Source organism: Macrobrachium nipponense, chromosome 35, assembly GCF_015104395.2.
Source record: "Macrobrachium nipponense isolate FS-2020 chromosome 35, ASM1510439v2, whole genome shotgun sequence".
Classification (NCBI taxonomy): Eukaryota; Metazoa; Arthropoda; class Malacostraca; order Decapoda; family Palaemonidae; genus Macrobrachium; species Macrobrachium nipponense.
Genome location: NC_061096.1, coordinates 34,201,057 through 34,222,245, shown reverse-complemented (window position 1 = coordinate 34,222,245; position 21,189 = coordinate 34,201,057). Strand labels below are relative to the sequence as shown.

Genomic DNA, 21,189 nt, shown 5'->3' with positions numbered 1-21,189 from the left:
CTTCAACAGAAGAACCCTGACCTAGTGTTGTATTCGGACGCATCTTATGTGGGATGGGGTGTAACACTGGGGAGGGACGAGATCTCTGGTCTATGGCAAGATCATCAGAAAGAATGGCACATCAATGTGAAGGAGCTGGTGGCCATTCATCTAGCGCTTTTGCACTTCCAAGGGGAAGTCAAGAACAAGATATAGTTCAGGTCAACGCGGACAACACCACGGCGTTGGCCTACATCAAGAAACAGGGAGGCACTCGTTCGGACTCCCTTTACGAGGCAGCAAAGGATCTCTTATTGTGGGCGAAAGAGAAGAACATTACTCTATTAACTCGCTTCATAGAAAGGGAGAGGAACGTCAGGGCAGATCTCCTCAGCAGAGGAAGACAGATTCTCACGACGGAATGGACCCTACATCACGAGGTATGCAGCAGGCTTTGGAATCTGTGGGGAGAACCGACAATAGACCTCTTTGCGACACAGAGAACAAAGAGGTTACCTGTTTGCTGCTCGCCAGTTCCAGACCAGGAAGCAGTGGCAGTGGACGCCTTTCTCATGGATTGGGAAGGACTAAACATGTACGCCTTCCCCCATTCAAGATCCTAGACAGAGTCTTGAAGAAGTTCAGGGAATCGACCAACGCCCGAATGATACTGATAGCTCCGTTTTGGCTCACGAGACCCTGGATCACGGAAGTGATGGAGTGGCTGGTGGACACCCCCAGATCGTAACTCTGTTGGAGTGATCTACTCAAACAGCCAAATTTAGAGAGATACCATCAAAATATCCTCGCTCTCAATCTAACTGCCTTTTTACTATCGAAAAACTGGCAAGAGCAAAGGGCTTTTCGAGGGAAGCTTCAAGAGCAATCGCAAGAGCTAGGAGGACGTCCACGATCAAGTTGTATCAATCTAAGTGGGACGTCTTTAGAGAATGGTGCAGGATTAGAAATATTTCCTCTTCCAATACCTCTATAATTCAAATGGCAGACTTTTTGTTATATCAGAAACTAGCGGTTCCTACCATCAAAGGATACCGCAGTATGCTGACATCTGTTTTCCATCATAGGAACATTGACGTATCGGGGAACAAGGATCTCTCGGACCTCATAAGGTCTTTCGAGATGGCTAAGAGAAAGGACAATCCAACCCCCTCTTGGAATTTGGATGTCGTCCTAACGTTTCTAACCTCGAGTAGGTTCGAACCCCTCGACAAGGCTTCATGGAAGGACCTCACCAAGAAGACCCTATTCCTGGTTGCATTGGCAACAGCCAAGAGAATAGGAGAGTTGCAAGCCTTTAGCAAGAATGTAGGCCTCAGTGGGGAGAATGCAGTCTGCTCGCTGCAACTAGGTTTTCTCGCCAAAAATGAGAATCCTTCTCACCCATGGCCTAGATCCTTTACCATCCCAGGGCTATCTCATTTAGTAGGACAGGAAAAGGAGAGAGGCCTTTGTCCAGTGAGAGCCCTAAAGTTTTATATACAGAGAACCAAACACTTAAGAGGACAGACGGACAACCTCTGGTGTTCGGTAAAGAAGCCTTCACTACCTTTGTCGAAGAACGCACTGGCGTTCTTTATCAAAGACTTGATAAGAGAAGCTCACCAGAACTGTAATGAGAAAAGCTTCCCAATCCTCAAAGTCAAGGTGCACGAAGTAAGAGCTGTAGAGACTTCGATGGCGTATAGACGCAACAAGTCGATGAAGGCTATTTTAGAAGCGACTTTTTGGAGAAGCAAGTCTATCTTCGCAGATTGCTACCTCAAAGAGGTACAGACCCAATATGAAGATTGTTGCTCCCTGGGTCCGTACGTTGCCTCCGGCGCCGTAGTTGGAGAAGGTGCTACTGCGTCTAACCCATAACCTTTTTTATACCCTTGCTTTTCTTGAACTTGGTATCACAGGTTGTCTGTGAAGGTTGTCGCAACCTTCCACAGTCTGGGATGCATGTCTTAGTTAGGTTTTTATGGTGTGTGTTTTTAGTGTGTTAGTTGGTCAGGTGGTCAGCTCATTGTCCATGGCTTTGCCTGGATAGCAAGGGTGGTGGTCTAGTCATGTTAAGGTCGAAGACCGTGTGACAGCCCCACAGAGACTTTCTACAGGCCCCCTGGGTGGATCGCCGGGTCTGTCAAGGAATGTAGGCTAATGAGGCAGGAAAACTTTGAAGCCAGCTTCCTTATCGGGTAAGAACCAGGTTATTAGTTTCAGCTAAATTGTAGCGATTAATAATTTTACGAATTCCCAACGGTGTGGAGGTTCTCTAACCCACCACCAAAGGTGTCAATCAGCTATATATATGTAACTACCAGGGAAGTTAGATATTTAAAAATGGTATTTTCATTTTAAAATAAGTGTTTAAATATACTTACCTGATAGTTACATATATATAAAGGTCCCTCCCTCCTCCCCTCTGAGAACAGGGGCATGGAATTTCTGAGGACAAATGGGAATGGTTCCAGGTACCTGGATAGTGGGAGCACAGGTATGATCACCTGACTGTCTATCGGCGATAGCCGCGAATTTTGAATTTCTGCCGTGTGCGCGACGAATTGGCGGGTTAAAGATATATATATGTAACTACCAGGTAAATATATTTAAAAACTTATTTTAAAAAGAAAATACCATTTTTCTTAGGATTTTTGATGATGTTCCGGCTTACGACGCGTCTCAAGAACAGAACCCCCGTTGTAACCCGGGGACTGCCTACATTAGGCAGTCCCCGGTTAACAGCAGGGTGCTGTTCCTGGCTGAGCACTGCTAACCAAAAATCACTGAAATTCCATATGATAATAAATGGGATTTATGATGTCATAAGCGCCAATAAATCGCTCATCAGCGCTATTAACCACTTATTGGTGCCGATAAACTGCTTCTTGACGCCTATAAACTGCTTACTGCTGCCAATAAACTGCTTACTGTTGCTGTAAAACCTCTTACCAACGCCACTGAAACCACTTACCAATGCTGAAAATCACTTGTCGTCTCTGAAAAACTGGTTAACAGTGTCAGCCAAGCCCGTAAAACCGGAATGCCATTAATTGATGCCGCTGATAAGCGAGGACTGCCTGTATTACTTTTGAGCTTTCTATATATCTTTTTTCATACTGTACAAGATATTTAAATTTTTTGTCGGCTTGAAATAAGTAGCTATTCATTGAGTTTATTATTTTTATTATTATTATTATTTGGATTTAGGAGTCACTTTAAGGGCAGTGTTATTGAAAACAGTTGTTTCAATGGCATTCAGCTTGTACATTCTTCTCTATTTTCTTATATTTCATCATCAGGTTAATGATATAACAACTTTCCAAAGGACATGGAAAGATTTACGGCCCTCTGGAAATTTGTTGTGTCATCTCCTTGCTGATGAGAAGAATATGATAAGAGAAATTGGGACGCCTTTTTATAAGCTGGATGCTGTTGAAACAGTTGTTATTATTATTATTATTATTATTATTATTATTATTATTATTATTATTATTATTATTATTATTATTATTATTATTATTATTATTATTATTTACTTAATAATGAATAATTATATTAGTATGGTCTTATAGTACTGTTATTTACAGTTTTTGCATACTTTCCCAGTGTTTATGAAGTTTGATAAATAACTATTTTTTATATTTTTTATTGGTAGATATATGATGCCGGAGACTTTTCACAATTGTGCAAAGTTTTAGTTCCACCCGGGGAAAGGTGGATGGGTGGTGACTTCCTCTCTGCGGATCGGGTACTAGTGTGGAATGACATGGGACGTGGCTACATCTTTAAGCTACCTACTAAGTAAGTGCTGTTTTGATATTGTGGAAATGTTGTAACACTTTTTCTGTTACGTTATCAGCACTATTAAAGTATGACTGATCATTCTCACCATAAGTAAGATTTTTATCACAGGATTTTTTCTTGATTGTTTTACCTTGCTAATACCCAAACGAGCTTCATAAACTTTGTGTGTGGATTCTGTCTTTCCAGATTTGCTTCCCATTAGTGCAAAGCACTGTCTTGTACTTTTAATTGTTGCTTTTTTTATTATTTGGAATGAAATAGTTTGTAAAACTTTTAAACTTATACTAAATGACACCTGCTGGTGATGGATTTCGTTTCAAGGGGATGGTGTGATAAAACTATACTACTGAATTTTTTGTGATCAAATGTATTTTGCTGCTTCCCATCCCAGGGGTTAATGGAAATTTGAATATTTCACATATTTCATGTGTGGTAAAGGAAAGAGGCTAATGAAGGAAATAGTACTGGAGCTCAAGTATATACTGCATATATACTACTTATTATTCTACCATTGAATACAAACACTAAAAAAGTCCTCTGCATGAAGGATCCTGACTAAATAAATGATGTAAAGGAACTTTGGAAGTAAAAAACAAAAAACAAATGGAATGCTGGTACATGGAATGCAGGCATTTGATTTAGTATAGTATGTCCATAAAAAAAATTTATCACAATTTTTTGGGAATTGCCATGTTAAGGAGAATTAGGTACTGATTTCTTTGTTATCAATTGGTGTAGCTTTCTAATGTAAATAATATTTTTTATGCTTGCAACTTACCAAGTAGTTACATAGCTATAGTTTCTAAAACCGTCGGCAGCTAGAATTTTTGAAATTCGTGGAAGCGCTAGTTTGTTTTGGTCAGGTGATACCCCCCACCCACTATCGGGGGAGTGAGGAACCAACACCGTCCGAAAATCAGTTGTTTCTGCTGGCTGGTACTGTCAACACAGTTTCAGTAGCAGTGGAATTTTTGGAATTCTTTGCCGTCGCTCTTTGTTGGAGTTATTTGGTGAAGTACTCTGAATATTGGAAGTTTTGTTTTCGGTGATAGCTATTTAGGAATTGATGATAGTTTTAAATAGTTTTGCACTGAAATTCACTAGTTTTGAATTGGTCTACATAATGTCAGACACTAGTTCATCTGGGATTAGGTATTGTAGTAAAGGCTGCAATACTAGGATCACTAAAGTGGCTAATGATCCACATTCAATTTGCACAGGTTGTAGGGGACAGACTTGTACACCAGATCAAACTTGTGGAAAGTGTATTAATTGGGATCAAAGAAATTGGAAGATCTTGACTAGTTACACGAACAAGTTAGAGAGAGATAAAAAGAGAAAAGCGGCTTCTAGATCTAAAGCAAAAAACTTAATTAGTCAGGAATTGTATAATGATAATTTGTCTCTTTCTGAACCTTCCCCTCCACCTGTCATTCCCAGTCCTAATCTTGGCTCTCTCACACCCGTACCCGATGCTGTGACCAATTTAGAGGCAAGAGTCGATCAGAAATTTTTTATCATGCTCCAAGCAATGGAGAAATTAGGAGCGTCCGTAAAAACTCTTAATGGACAAAGTAAGTGGTGAAGTGAGTGCAAGTGTAAGTGTTGTGGAGGAGGTGGCTGTTTGGCCCACTGATTCTCCTAGGCAAAGGTCCCTGTCAAACTCCCCAGAAACTGGGAGGAGGCATACTGGTAGCCCAAGGCAGGTTAGTGGGGTCTGCCCACGAGCAGTCGCCCCCTCAGGCGATACTGTTGACAAATCCCAGATTGCAACAGAGCGCCATTGGAAAGGCGTCTCTAAAGGAGCACCGCTGTCGTCTAGTGCTTCCAGCTCCAGGGAGTCCTCTCCCAGGCGCCAGTGGCGATTCCATGACGAGTCCCGTCCATTGAAAAGGAGGGCTCGTAAGTTGTCTCCCTCTCCAGTCCCCTGTAAAAAGGCTAGCCCTTTATGGAAGGAACAACCTTCGTGTAGTTTTTGGGACTCTCTAGATAGATTCTCTCAGGATACAGCAGGAGAGGGACGTGGTAGTGAGAGGATTACATCCTCTAAGTCGAAGTCGCCATCGAGAAAGTCTTCCTCTAGCATATGTTCAGAGGTGAAGAGTATGGGGAAGAGTAGACTCTCGGAGATGTCTTCAGCACCGGTCCGCACATGAGTCCCTTCTGTAATCCCCGAGACTCCTGGGAGACATCTTCAGCGTTCGGAGCATGAGAACACGCCGACTCCCAAGCGCCCATCGGCGCCGCAGTTTGCCTGTTCGCCAGAGCAGCCTTTGGCGCCTGGAACTTCCGCAGCAACGCTAGAACAACCTTTGGCTCCCGAGTGTCCCTTGGCGCCCAGGAATACAGTTGCAACCGAGCGTCCACTAGCTCCCGAGTGCCCACTAGCGCCCAGGAATCCACGAGCACCCGAGCATCCAAGAGCGCCCAAGCGTCCGCTAGCCCCCGAGCATCCACAGGTATATATGTAACCAAGTGCACAGAGGGACCAGTCTGAAGCGCTCGGACAGCCTATGTCATCAATTTCAGCTTTGGGCCTACCGACAGGACTTCAGGTGATGGCTGGCCCCGATCATTCTCTGTCAGTCATCCAGAATAAGTTAGACAGCACTTTGGGCTTTATTCAATCTGCGGCGCCCCCTATCCAACCTGTAGAGACTTTTTCACCTATTTCTTCAGCCGAAGAAGAAGAGAAAGGAGAAGAGGAGGATAAAGTCTTCTCTCACTGCCTACAAAGCCTTGCTTTTTTACTTTGTAGACAATTTTTCAGATTCGTTTTCGCCAGTAACCCCCACGTCTCCAGTGTCTTCTTACATGAAGGACAACCAGGAAGACTCTAGGAAATTATCGAAACTAGTACTGTCTTTTTCGGCTCGAAAAGCGTTAAAGGAAATTAACCTTTGGCTTGAGGATAAGAGGGATCAAGGCAAGGTCAACTTCTACTTCCCTCCTTCTCATCTTTCAACTAGGAGACATTTGTTACGAAACCGGAGAAGCTCTCTCTTTGGGTGTGTCTGCCTCCGCCCAGGGAGACTTCTCCATGCTTATTGACTTGCTGAGAAGATCGGCTTTCAACCCGGCCAAGATAATGTTTACAGTGTCAGAATTAGGCCACCTCATTAAGAATATAAGTGTATTCGAAGTTTTTAGTTTCTTGGACTGGACAGTAGGAGCCTTGGGACGTAAAACTGAAGAGCTATTCAATGTTGAGTGAGGAAGCTTTTACAGACATTTCGGGAGTGATCTCCTGTTTAGATAAGGGGATTAGAGACGGTTCCGCGGAACTAGCTTCTCTCTTCATGTTAGGTATCCTAAAGAAGAGAGCTATGGCGTTCTTTTACATCCAAGGGAGTTTCTCGTACCCAAAAGTCTGCCTTGTTATATTTGCCCTTGGATAAGAAGCACCTATTTCCAGAAGAAACAGTAGTGCTAGTTGCCTCTGAATTGCAGAAGAAAGCAACACAGGATCTTCTCTCACATTTCACTAAACGGACTAGAGAAAATATCCCTAGTGTACGCCCCTCGCCAGCCAGCCGAGGACAACCCTTTCTGGGCAGGGGATTCGGTAGATATTTCCCAAGATCAAGGGGCAGAGCACGTTTCACCCTTAAATCTATTAAAAAATCCTCAACCAACCCCTCGACCAAGAAGTAGTGTATCAGTCCTTCGTGCGCTAGTAGGAGCGAGGCTCCATCAGTTTTGGGAAGAATGGGAAGTAAGAGGGGCGGAACCTTGGATCGTAAAGGTTTTAAGAGAAGGATACGATATTCTGTTCAAGAGAAAGCCACCGTTATCAGGCTCTCTGATAGCTTTGACAGCCTACTCAGAAAATTCAAAGAAGTTCATCGCCCTTTGGGAAGAGGTTTTGTCTCTCTTGCAAACGAAAGCAATAGAGTTAGTAGAGGAGCCACTAACACCAGGGTTTTACAATCGTCTGTTTGTTGTTCCCAAGTCATCGGGGGGGGATGGAGACCCGTATTGGACGTGAGCACTCTGAACCTTTATGTGTAAAAGACAAAGTTCAAGATGGAGACGAATCAGTCTGTCCTTTCATCAATCCTTCAAGGGGATTGAATGATCTCCATTGATATGGAGGACGTATATTTTCACATCCCAATACACCAAAACTCAAAGAGGTTTCTGCGTTTTGTCTTCAGGGACAAAATATACCAGTTCAGAGCGCTGTGTTTCGGGCTTTCGACCGCACCACAAGTGTTCACCCGAGTGCTAGCTCCCATTGCGAAATGGTTACATCTAGTCGGGATAAGGATATCCCTTTACTTGGACGATTGGCTTCTCCGGTCACAAACAAAGGAGAGGTGCACGGAGGACCTTCAGAAAACCCTGACTTTAGCTCAGGATCTAGGACTGTTAATAAACAGACGAAAGTCGCAGTTACTCCCCAGTCAGGAATCAGTCTATTTGGGGATGAGGATCAACTCAGTGAGTTTTCGGGCTTTTCCATCCCCACAAAGAATCGAGTTGTGCCTGCAGAAGGTAGTGAAATTTTTAGTTCTCCAAGAATGCTCTGCAAAGGAATGGATGAGTCTTTTGGGCACTCTATCCTCAATAGAACATTTCGTGACACTAGGGAGACAGCATATGAGGAACCTACAGTTCTTCCTCAGGGCGAATTGGAACTGAAAGAAGTTTCCGGACTCTTTTGTGTTCCCTATCACACAGGAAATAAAAGAGGACCTGCAATGGTGGAAGTTAAGAGACAGACTTGTGGAAGGGAGATCCCTCCTCCCGCAGAGCCCCAACCTAGTGTTCTTTTCAGATGCATCAGATCAAGGTTAGGGAGCGATTCTGGGAGAAAAAGAAGTATCAGGAGTTTGGAATGCAGGACTAAAACAGTGGCATATAAATCGAAAGGAACTGACCGCCATCCACTGGGGATTGCTGAAGTTTGCGGACAAAGTTCGCAACAAAGTAGTGGCGATACACTCGGACAGCACAACAGCGCTCTCCTGCATAAAGAAACAAGGAGGAACACACTCGTTTTCTCTTTGCGAGACGGCAAGGAGCCTGCTGGTATGGGCGAATTGGAATCAAACCACATTAATTCCAAGGTTCGTTCAGGGGAAACTCAATGTTCTCGCGGACGAACTGAGCCGCAGGAGGCAAGTGCTTCACACGGAATGGATGATGAATCCAGTGGTATGCCTCGAATTGTGGAAACTCTGGGGGAAACCTATGATGGATCTGTTTGCCACAGCAAGAAACTATTGTCTCCCCCTTTACTGTTCACCAGCCCCAGACCCGAAAGCATGGTCGACAGATGCGATGCTTTTGGACTGGTCGAACAAAGACTTGTACGCTTTTCCTCCATTCAAGATGGTGAGAGAAGTCATCAACAAATTCGGAACGCATCACAACGTTTCGATGACTCTCATTGCTCCATTCTGGCCAGCGCAGGAATGGTTTCCAGATCTTTTAGATCTTCTAGTGGATTGGCCAAGGTTACTTCCTCAGAGAACAGATCTACTCAGACAACCCCACTTCAGGAGGTTCCATCAAGGACTATCCACTCCGTCTCTAACCGCTTACAGACTGTCCGACAACTCTTATGAGCGAAGGGGTTTTCAAGACAAGCGGCGAGAGCTATTGCGCAGTGCAGAAGGGAATCTTCAAGTAAAGTCTATCAGGCAAAGTGGGTTGTGTTTAGAGCCTGGTGTAAAGAGCATAATGTTTTGTCTTCTAAAACAACTATAACAGAAATAGCAGATTTTCTTTTATATTTGAGAACATAGAAATCTGTCTACTGCGACTATAAAAGGCTATAAGGCGATGTTGGGATCTGTTTTCAAGCACAGAGGATTGGAAGTGTCATCGAATAGAGATCTTGCAGATCTCATTAAGTCCTTCGATATAGAAAAACCCAAAGGTTCGAAGATATTACCTTGGAACCTAGATGTAGTACTTAAGTGGTTGTCGGAAACTCCGTGTGAGCCGTTGCAAAGAGCATCGTTAAGAGATTTGACGAGAAAGACCTTATTTCTAGTAGCTCTGTCTACAGCTAAAAGAGTGAGTGAAATAAATGCCATGGACAAGAGAATAGGCTTTGCACAGGGTAATGCGGTTTGCGCATTAACCTTGGGGTTTTTGGCAAAAACGAGATCCCGTCCAAACCATGGCCTCGTTGGTTCAGTATCAAAAACCTCACTGACTTGGTAGGACCGGAAGAAGAGGAGAGGTTGCTCTGCCTGGTCAGAGCTCTGAAATGTTATTTACAAAGGACAGAGAAGGTTCGGGGCCTGTCCGATCGTTTATGGTGTTCGGTAAGGAATCCGGCGCGCCCGATGTCTAAAAACGTCCTGGCGTTCTTACGTAGCGTGATTGTAGATGCTCATTCACAAGTGAAAGAAACCGACCCTAATAAACTCAAAGTGAAAGCTCACGAGGTAAGGGCAGTGGCAACCTCTCTCTCGTATAAACACAATCTCTCTTTGGACTTGATTATTCAAGCAACGTATTGGAAATGTAAATCAGTGTTCACCTCGCATTACTTGCGTGATATTGAAACAGTATATGAAAATTGCAGTACCCTAGGTCCGTATTTAGCGGTAGGCACAGCATTGGGTAAGGGTGTGTAGGAAGTCATACCTTCCTAGCCTATCTCTTCGCCTTGAACAAGGTTGGTGAGTTTTTTTACGGGAGCCTGGAGGTACTATGGATGTACTAGGAGTACCCTTCAGGCAAGTGTAGAGTTGGGTATGAATTTTATGGTTATGGTTGAGGTGATATGTTTTTTTTTTTTTTACTCTGGTAACATTTGGTTATTTGGTACTGCGCCCTGGGCAGGGGCATGATTTGGTTGACCATGCCAGCCACGGACATTCCTTAGCTGCATGGGTCCCACTGTTTAGGGGACGAGCCATGGCTATACCGCCACGTCCTTATGAGTTAAGACGAGCGACTTCCAGAGGCAGTAATCAACTGTTCAGCTCTCTTAACAGGTAAGGAACCAACAAGCATCTGCATGGATGCTAGCTCTAAATATATATTTGTTCATGAAACTTACCTGACAGATATATATATAGCTGTATTCTCCGAAGTCCGACAGAATTTCAAAATTCGCGGCACACGCAGTGGGCGGCCAGGTGGTGGTACCCATTCCCGCCGCTGGGAGGCGGATATCAGGAACTATTCCCATTTTCTATTCATATTTTTTCTGTCGCCGGTCGGTAAACAACTGTTTACAGACCTCCGCCTAGGATTTTGAAACTTCATTAGCCGCTTAAGTATCCTAATTATTCTTACGATTATTGACTTGGATTTGTGGCTAGGCATACGCTATCGTAAATTTTTCATTGCATTTGATGTCTGAGGCTAGTTAGCCTAGTTTCAGACTTTGTTGTCTGCATGGGGGATGGTGAAGCTACCGGAACTTTCGGTAGACACTCGCTTAGTGTATATGGCGTTTACATGTTTTCTTTGCATAAGTTCAATGTAATTAGTGTAATGTGTGACTGATTACGGAAGAAGTAGGATTCATGTACGCATTTTAGAGCGTGTTAGAATCAGGAGTTTTCCTCCACAGTAAAACAGAAGCTAGAAATAATGAACCTTCTAACCTCCTGTAGATTTTATTTTGCCTAACCCTGTGGATATGCTTACGGGCCGCTAGAAGAAGTGTCTGCTAGAGGATTACATCAAGTAATCTTAGACTAAAGTGCTCGCTCTCCAATTAGTGTTGTGAAGTGTAGTGCCCCTTGTGTTGTGGAGGGGGCGTCAGATCGGCCCCATAATGCCTCTAGGCCTGGACCTCTGTCGGACTCCCAGGACTCAGGGAGAGGGCATGTCGAAAGCCGCAAGAGGGTTACGGGGGCTCCCCACCGATCTGGCGTCCCTTCGGCAGAACCTGTTGACGCTTCCCAGGCTGCTAAAGATCGTGCACGTGCACGAATCTTGAAGGATTGCTTCTCGTCCTCCGAGGCGCCCTCCCCGACGCAAGGGTTGGAGCTCTCGGAAGGACTCGCGCCCTCTAAGAAGCTTTAGAGAAGACGCGCTTCACGTCCTCTCTCTCGTTAGGAGGGAACGTCAGATCGGCCCCATAACGCCTCTAGGCCTAGACCTCTGTCGGACTCCCAGAAACCAGGGAGAGGGCATGTCAAAAGCCGAAGGAGGGTTACGGGCTTTTCATGCTGATCTGGCTTCCTTTCGGCAGGTCCTGTTGTAGCTTCCCAGGCTGCCGAAGATCGAGCACGTGCACGAAGCTTCAAGGGTTGTTTCTCGGCCTCCGAGGCATCCTCCCCACACAGGGGTTGGGGCTCTCGGAAGGACTCGCGCCCCCTAAAGAAGCTTTAGAGAAGAGGACGCTTCACGTCCTCTCTCTCGTCACGAGAGGATGAGGAGGAAAGAGACCACATTTACCCTTTTAGAAGAATGCACTGGCTCTTTTTCTAAGGGACATTTAAGGAGGCTCATTCATCTTGCCAGAAGAGTGATTTGAGCCTCCTGCGACCCCGTGAACGCTCATGTATATATCATTTATACATTATTAAGGAGGCTCATTCATCTTTCCAGAAGAGTGATTTGAGCCTCCTGCGAGTGACCGCTCATGTATACTTCATTTATACATTATTAAGGAGGCTCATTCATCTTGCCAGAAGAGTGATTTGAGCCCCCTGAGAGTGAACGCTCATGTATACATCATTTATACATTATTAAAGAGGCTCATTCATCTTGCCAGAAGAGTGATTTGAGCCTCCTGCGAGTGAACGCTCATGTATATGAACGCTCATGTATATATCACTTGTACATTATTAAGGAGGTTCATTCATCTTGCCAGAAGAGTGATTTGACCCTCCTGCGAGTGAACGCTCATGAAGTTAGAGCTGTTTCAACCTCGCTAGCATTCCAAAAGAATTTGGTAATCAAGGACATTCTTGATTCCACCTTTTGGAGGAGCAACTCAGTATTCGTCTTCTCTCCTCATGGCGCTCCGTATACGTTATGTAACGTTCGCTTTACTTCGAAAAGCAAGCTGATAAGTTTGACGGCCGGCAAGCTGCTTTGCACAGTCAAACAACTTATGTCTCTGGTCGGCATAAGAAGGGCAATTTAGAAGTGAGGAAGCTTTTGGAGGTGCTCGACGTCCTATAAGTAGAGACATTCTCCAGGACGCTTCGGCAAGCACCTTGCGGAAGACGAAAGCCATACGTCTTCCTTTAGTGTTCACACTCTTCAGGAGCAGCGTGCGGCTCTCCATGGAGACTCGCATGAGGACGTCCCTTAAAAATATTCAACGTCATACGCAAAACGCGGTTCGTCATAACATTGAGATGTTGGCAAGGTCGCTCGCCAGGACGCCTCTTGGCGGGCCTTGCATGCATCAAGGCGCTCAACGAGTTCCTCTCTGAAACGTCGTTCAGAAGACTTGGTGTTCTCTGCTCAGACACGCTCGTAGCTAAGCACGCTCAGCAGTTGAGGACGCTCAGCAGGACGCTTTCCAGGACGCTTTTGTGCATATTCGCCAGGACGCTTCGGTGGAAGCTCGGCAGGACGCTTTGCGAGAGAAAAGACTTGTAGAAGGCGTTTTATTTGCTGTTCAGGACGTTTCTTAGGACGCTTGACGCTTTATAAACGCTCGTCAAGAGGAGGTTTTTGCAGGACTCTCCACAGGACATTCCTTTACAGAAATTTTTAAAATGGATTCGGAGTTAGCGGAGAGACATACCCGAATTTTTTCTTCGATCCCTCTTTCCTCTTCATCGATTTCTCTGAGAATCGGGAAGATTATATACTCGGATTCCTGGGTGACTTTCGGTCATGTTAAAGGGTTTTCCCCTATTAGCAAAGTGCTAATAGTTTTGTCTAGTAAGGACGTTTTCCCCATTGTCAAGATACTAAACGTTTTGTCATTTAAGTGGGGGACCCCTCATAAATGGGGTAGTTCTCATTGACATAGATTTTAACGTTTTTATCGTTTAAGCGGATAAACTCATTAACAAATTTCGAAGAGCTCTCATTCATTTTCAGAGGCTCATCCGGGGAGTAAGAAAAAGACTTGTAGACTAGATCCAGGAAGTCTTATGTCCAATATCATAAGAACATTGAACGGTCCTTTTCGATCCTCGGTTCTCTCTTGATGATCTCTATTCGAATATTACTCCCTTTTCTTGGCAAAGAGTCAAGGAGTTCTTTTAAAAGTCTCATTCATTAGAACGTGGACAGTCGTTTTCCTTTCTTTCTCTCTTCCTCGTCGAGGAAAGATGTAGTAGAGAATTCGATGTTCAAATTACTACAATACTTACGTAGTTTATCTTTGCGTCATTTTGCTAACGCATGGGTCAAGTCATATACGCATATAGTATTTACCTCTGCGGATAGAAGCCGAAAGAACTGTTGTTCTAATGTATTTATTTGACACTCCCTTCAACCTTCCAAGAGTTTTCGGAGTAAGAATAACTATTCAGGTATTGTTACGACAACACCAACTCAGATTCTGTATTTAGCGAATTTTGTTTCGTTTGAAACAAATATGCCTGCTGGAGAGTTTTCCTTTTGCTCGATAATTTCATACCTATCCCTTCGTAAAAGGAGTAGCTGGCAACTCAGGCAGATAGTGCGAGACGATGAACAAGGCTGCTGTTACTGTGATGTGATCTACGCAGTACCGGCTAGCTCGGTGTCATGCGCGTTTGGTTGCGTCTCTCTGCCTACAATCATGGATTTTAGCCTCGGGTTGAGGAAATTTCTAGTAATCATGATGAACATGCCTTCCGTTTACTTAGAAAATTTCAACAAGATATCTCTTATACTTGTTCGGTGCGGGTTTACCGCACGGTAACAGAACTCTGTACGAATCTACCGCGGCATAGCACTATAATAATGCTCTCCTGCTTATGCAAAGTGCAGCCTTATTTAGGGAAGAAGCAGGCTGAGTGAGGGAATGGATGAGTTTGCTGGGGACCATTTCCTCGCTGGAGAAGCTTGTTTTTCCCTGAATAAACGCAATTCAGACCTCTACAATTTTTCCTCACGAAGAAATTGGAATAACATCAAAGATCTTGTAATAATTCTAATTTTCTCTCAACGGCTTGAGGATCACCTCGGGTGATAGCGAGAGGGTGCCAGACATCCGAACAGAGGAACAGATGTTCTGGCACATTGTCTGAAAGAATTGGAAGCCAAATTGGTCGGCTCTCCAGTTCCTCGAAGGGTGAGTTTGGATCGAGTGGCCCAAATCATCTCGGATAATTTCTCAGCTCTTTCATAGCTCAAGAACAGAGAATTGGTTATGGGCTTAGGCACGGAACGTAACGGTCCTCAAGAGGTTCGTTAAACTAGTACACGTCCGTGCGGGTCTTCTCGATCGAAGGCAACAACTACTGACGTCTGAGTAATCCTCACTTAGAAGTATTTCGAAAGTGAGGAGAGACTGAGGGCGTCCTTTCGTTAAGTTTTTCGTAATTTTGAAGACGAAGGAGCTTCCTCTTAAGTTGTTCCTTATTCATGATCCTAGAGGATAAGCTTTAGTCGCCACATGTTGGCCTCTAAGAGGTGGGATTCACAGAGGTCAGGTAATTCAGAGAATTGTCCAAAGACCCTTCCCGAGAGAATCGGTGTAATCTAACTTCGTCACTTAGTGAAGTATCTAATATCTCTCCTCTCTGAGTCTGAAGGCGTTCAGACTATCGAGAAGCGATAAGATCTTCAAGATTAATGGCAGTCTCTTGGCCAAGGCAAAGCAGTGCTGCCTATTTTCAGTGTTCAATCGGAGCGGGCCGTTTCTGGATAGTGAAGGGAAATGACTGTTCCTCCAACTCGACCTCTGTGAATTTCTTTATGGTTCTATCTTTCCGTATGAAGTACGAGATAAGATAGAAGTCCTAACTATTATAGAATATGCAAATAGGTTGTTGACGGCCTCTAGGCTCAGAGATTCGGTTCTGTCAAACAACAAAGCTTCACGATCTTTGAGGTCTGGGGAGATCTTGAAATTCTCTGGATCGCAGGTTCCGGCATGGAACTTAGACGTAGTCTGAGTTTCTGATGCCAAAAGCATTTCGAACCTATCCTTTCTGCGAACTTAATACACGTGACCAGAAAGGCTAACATTCTAACCGCTCTAGCCACGGCAAAGAGGGTTAGTGAGCTTTTAGCTATCATCAGAGGTTTTAGCTTTAAAGGACATAATGCGGTCTGTCCTCTAAGCCTTCCGTTCTTGATAAGAACGAAAACCTGTCTAACCCTTGACCCGAAGGTTTGGAGACCAAGGGTATGGCACAAATTATTGGGCAAAGGCATTAGAGAGTCCTGTGCCCTGTCGGGTCTCTCAAGTTTTATCTTAATAAAAACTATAGTAAGTCGAGGTCAACGGACAATCTGCGGCGTTCCGTAAAAGACCAGACTGGTTCATGTCCAAGAACACCCTGGCATTATAGTCAAGGAGTTCTTTTAAGAAGTCTCATTCATTATGTTTGCATAAAGATTTGAGATTTTTCTTAATATGAATGCTCAAGAGGTGAGGGCGCGGCCTCGGAAGCATTTCAACAGAGCATGACACTCAGTAACATCCTGAGTGCCACGCTTTAGCGAAGCAACTCTGTGTTCGCTTCACACTCCCGACGGGATGTGAAGACGACATTTGAGATCTGTAAGTCGCTAGGACCCATACATATCCGTAGATATATTATTGGGGGCAGCAAGCAACACGAATCCTATCCTATAGAAAAGGGATAGGTGTGCTTTTAACTTTGAAGGGTTGGTCGCTTGAGGCGCGTTCCTTTTCTTTAGCCTAGAAGTTATGGAACTAACTTTAATAGGTTAGGTCAGGTGGTGGTTTTAGCTTCGTTGCCCTCAGAAGTATGGTCATATGGTCTAGTCACATTGTGGTCACGCCCCCGTTGACAGATCATCTAGAGCGCACCAGCATTACAGGTCTCTACCTCGCTGGCAACTCTAGTAACGCAGAAGCAGACTTTAGTGACAGTAATCACGAAGTCGGCTATGCTAACAGGTGAGGAACCAAGATGTATATCATCAACTTAATTTAGTTTCCCAAAAAATCCTATTCTGTCTCTTCCCACCATCCGAAGGTGGGATTCAGCTATATATATATCTGTCAGGTAAGTTTCATGAACAAAATGTTATTGTTATAATACAATTAAGTTTGTTCATACTTACCTGGCAGATATATATAATTAAAGTGCCCACCCACCTCCCCTCAGGAGACAGTGGCACTGATAAAATATGAATAGAAAATGGGAATAGTTCCTGATATCCGCCTCCCAGCGGCGGGAATGGGTACCACCACCTGGCCGCCCACTGCGTGTGCCGCGAATTTTGAAATTCTGTCGGACTTCGGAGAATACAGCTATATATATATCTGCCAGGTAAGTATGAACAAACTTAATTGTATTATAACAATAACATTTTTGTATTATTAAATTTTAAAAAGTTATGAGCATATCCATGGATCCCACCTCCTACAATGTGGGATTCAGCTATGTAACTACTTGGTAAGTTGCATACACAAAAATGACTTTTTTATGATAAAATAAGATTTTATGTATAGTTACCAAGTAGTTACATGATCAAAGCCCGCCCTCCTCCCCTCACATGGATAATAGGGTATAAACAACTGATTTTCGGACGGTGTTGGTTCCTCACTCCCCCGATAGTGGGGGGGGTGGGTTATCACCTGACCAAAACAAACTAGCGCCTCCGCGAATTTCAAAAATTCTAGCTGCCGACGGTTTTAGAAACTATAGCTATATAACTACTTGGTAAGTATACATAAAATCTTATTTTATCATAAAAAAATCATCTTTCTTGATAATTACCAAGTCTACTGTTCAAGCTTTATGGGTTGAAGCAGAAAAAAATTTCTTAAATAATTGTCCTGGGCATGATTGCTTTCAGTTATGTTGTATTATTCTGTTACAGAATTTAGAAAAAAAGAAATCATTAGTAAAATTACTTTAATGAGCCATAATGTTCAAGCAATATTAGGGATGGATGTTACTTTTCTTAGCTGATTGTTATGGAAACTTTCCAGAAGATTAAAATTTTCATCCTGTTACATGAATAGCTCCTGTTTCTTTGATATTCACACTAAATGTAGTTTACGTACTCCTGATTTGCCTCCATGAGTGAGCTCTGTGACATGTCAGTACCATGCAGTGTACTTTAAATTGATGAATGACAAATGTCAAGGGTCTATATAAGACTCAGAGGTCTGGAAAACTAATCATTATTAATATTATATTATTGGTTTATAAAAAAGGATGAGTGACAAATGTGTTTAAAAAAAAACTTGTGTAAGCACACGAAAGCCAGACTAGAATATGAGTGAACTTCAGCAGACAAGTATTATGTTGTCTAAAATATTTTAAACTTAAGTCTTTATGAAGTGTATTTTATAAATATACAATACAGGAACTTTTGTCAGTGTGATTGCCAGACCTCTTCACTTGTTACTAAATAAGTTACAGAGTCCTGTTGTTCAAATAAACAAAATATCCTGTATGATAATACTTTAAACTTTATAAGGCATGATTGAGGTTATTTATTTGTTGGAAGTTGTTAAGTTACATTATGACAATGAATCAAATCAGTGTTATTTCATAATATCAGTTTTCTTACAATCCCTAGAGTTAAGTGGTCATTCAGTTGTGATTGCACAATGTTTGCAAGTTCTTTTAACATTGTTTGCATTCTCAGTATTAAATCTTCAGTTTGAAGGATGTCAATAATGATTAATGATCATGATGGCAGACCAGAGCCAGTAACCTGCTGTGTTTAAAACAAAGATTACCAACACAAATTTTACCTAATTTGGTGAGAAAAATCTCATGATAATTGCAAGAACTGATTCATTTCTATTAGACTGAAATTGCAATGGCTATGCCCATTGATAGTCTCAGTAATAAAGCAAATTATGCCGTCTAAAGATAATAAAACCAATAATCCTCACCATTATGACTTTAATGTCAGATTTCCATGTTATGGAGTTAAATGTGAAATGAATTTGTGGAATCTTATGTCTTGTCACTTGACTGAATTCCCATTTGGTCTAGGTCTTCATGTGAGCCCTTTTTCCATGATTTCCAGACTTTTCCTACTGATTATTGTCCTGCTACTTCCATTTCTAACATTTTCCTGACTAACTGAACTGTCCTCATTCTTCTTATCCTTCATATCATATGTTATGATTTCTAGGCACTGGAAACCACATCTGTTTGCAAATTCCTCATAAGAAATACAGTAGATCTCCCAACCTCTCTCTGGCTATGAATATTTATTAGCATTTCATAATTTCATCTTTTCAAAATTTCTACTTATTTCTCTTTCAGTGTCCATGTTTCTGTTGCATCTTATAGATTAGTATATAGAGTGCTGTACCATGTAGTTATGTGTTTTCCATAGTTTGACAGTACTACAGCTTGTCTCAAAGTTAGTTACCTTATGTAATTGAGTTAAATGACTAATTTCAATAGTCTTTGGTAGTTTTGTGAATGTGGACCTTTCTACTGGAGTTGCTGGTCTTGTTCGTACTACTATGACTCCTTGATTGTTTCTTCTGAACTTTGCCTTGGAGATGACATCCTCAGTTTCAGTAGCAGGAGTGAGTGATGGGTGTAGTAGGGCAGGAAGCATACTTCTCGCCATTCAACTTTCACCCTCTTCTTCCTAATTCTTAAACCATTGGAGAAACATAAAGTGGGTTTGGAACTCTTATCCCTGTGACAAATCTTGCTAGACTTCTCAGGGGCATCATTTCTCCGAAGAGGGACAGTGGACATTACTCCTGCTTCTAGGACTAATTTTATGGTAGAGGTATGAAGTCTTTTTTCCGCTAGCATGCTCATAGCTAGTTGTCTGCCCAGACTTTTTTGGAGAGATTTTACCTAGAGATATGGCAGTAGAAATTTGTGCTTTTCAAAGTTTTGAACTGAATCATTTCCTTGCTTGACCTATTGTTGAATACTTTGACAGATTTTTCCTACTTGGCATCCCCTCTGAGGAGGAACAGGGAAAATTTTTGGAGACTGTCGGTAAGGCGAGGAAGGGTATTGAGGTTTGTTGCAATATTTGTCTTTTCCTGTACCAGGTTGCAATGGGGAGCAGTTTAACCTTGCAGAATGGGTTAGTGAATTCCTTGTTTTGTTCAACGAGCAAGAATGATGCAGCAGTGGCAAAAAGGTGTTCATACACTTAGGAAACACTTTACCACCATGTAGTACAAGTGTCTTTTAAGATGCCATTGCCATTGGGGTTGGGAAGAGGGCTGAGTTTTGAGTCAAAGTCAGGGGTCAACAGCATCTACGGTGTAGCCCTGAATAGTCTCATTTCTTTGAAACAGGTAGAGACTGTCCTTCAAGGATTAGGGGAACCACTTCTCTGACTTTTTCAGTCTCTTCATTGTTGAGAGGATGTCTGGTGGCTTAAGACCAGACATCAGTCTTGACTGATAGGAGTAGATGTAATGGTTATTTCTTCATTCTTGGAAATAAGTCATTTTATGATTAATCTGATAGGAGTAGATGTGAATGTTATTTCTTCATTGTTGGAAATAAGTCATTCTATGATTAATTTGGTTGTTATGAAACAAATATATGTTAGGTAATCTTTGTAGTTGAAAGTCGTGAAATTGAAATCAAGGTACGGAAAATTTGGTTCATAATACCTTGGTTTTTAATATTTTTTCTGGTAAAAATAAATTCAAGAATTCTAGGAGCTCCTATATTTATTTTATATCAGTGTATATGCGATTAAATTCATTCTTAAAATATATAAGCCAACAAGTTATTACATGGATAATGTTAGTGACTATTAATGTTCCTGTATTTTCTCAAATCATCTGTTTTTTCTTGTTTACTCATGAACTTTTTCTTTTATAGTAATTATAATTCTATAGTATTTATGGGTTGATTTTTGCAAGAAGTAGAACTTCTCGGTGCTGTAAATGTTTTCAATTAAAATAGCTTGTAGTTTTTATGGATGTTTTCTCATTTGGAAAATTGTCCCTTAGATTAAAATCAGTAAATTTCTTATCAGTTTGTAATGCTTTATTTACTTTTGTGTTGCTTATTGTACAACACTACATACATTGTGTAATCATTGCATCAGATTCGAATCTTGTAGTGATTCTCAAATATCAAATAAGAACTCAATGGAATAAGAGATATGTTTATTAAAGGTAAAGAATAAATGTTGCAGTTTACAAGATTAGTTGGCATAGGAAAAATACTTCGTGGATAATACTGAAATGCAAAATCAGTTCAAAAATTAATGTTTAGAAGTGGGGGATAAATTGCAAGGATTCTGAAAGATGCACACAGATTTTGTAGCTAGACATAAGTGTTCTCATAGCTACGTATGAGGAAGTAAATTGTCTGTAGAAAGCAGTTGTCTTATTATAAAGATTATAAAGATATATCAGATAAC

At 42.3% G+C, this 21,189-nt stretch overlaps 1 protein-coding gene across 8 annotated transcripts in view; it reads left to right on the top strand.

The window, feature by feature from the left end:
* Positions 1–21,189, top strand: part of LOC135208575 (WD repeat-containing protein 7-like) — a 263,777-nt gene that overhangs the window by 26,830 nt on the left and 215,758 nt on the right. For all 8 annotated transcript variants that reach the window (XM_064240911.1, XM_064240915.1, XM_064240914.1 and 5 more), the window contains exon 7: positions 3,641–3,786. In XM_064240911.1, coding sequence (XP_064096981.1) covers positions 3,641–3,786 — 146 coding nt within the window. The remainder of the gene's footprint in view (positions 1–3,640; positions 3,787–21,189) is intronic.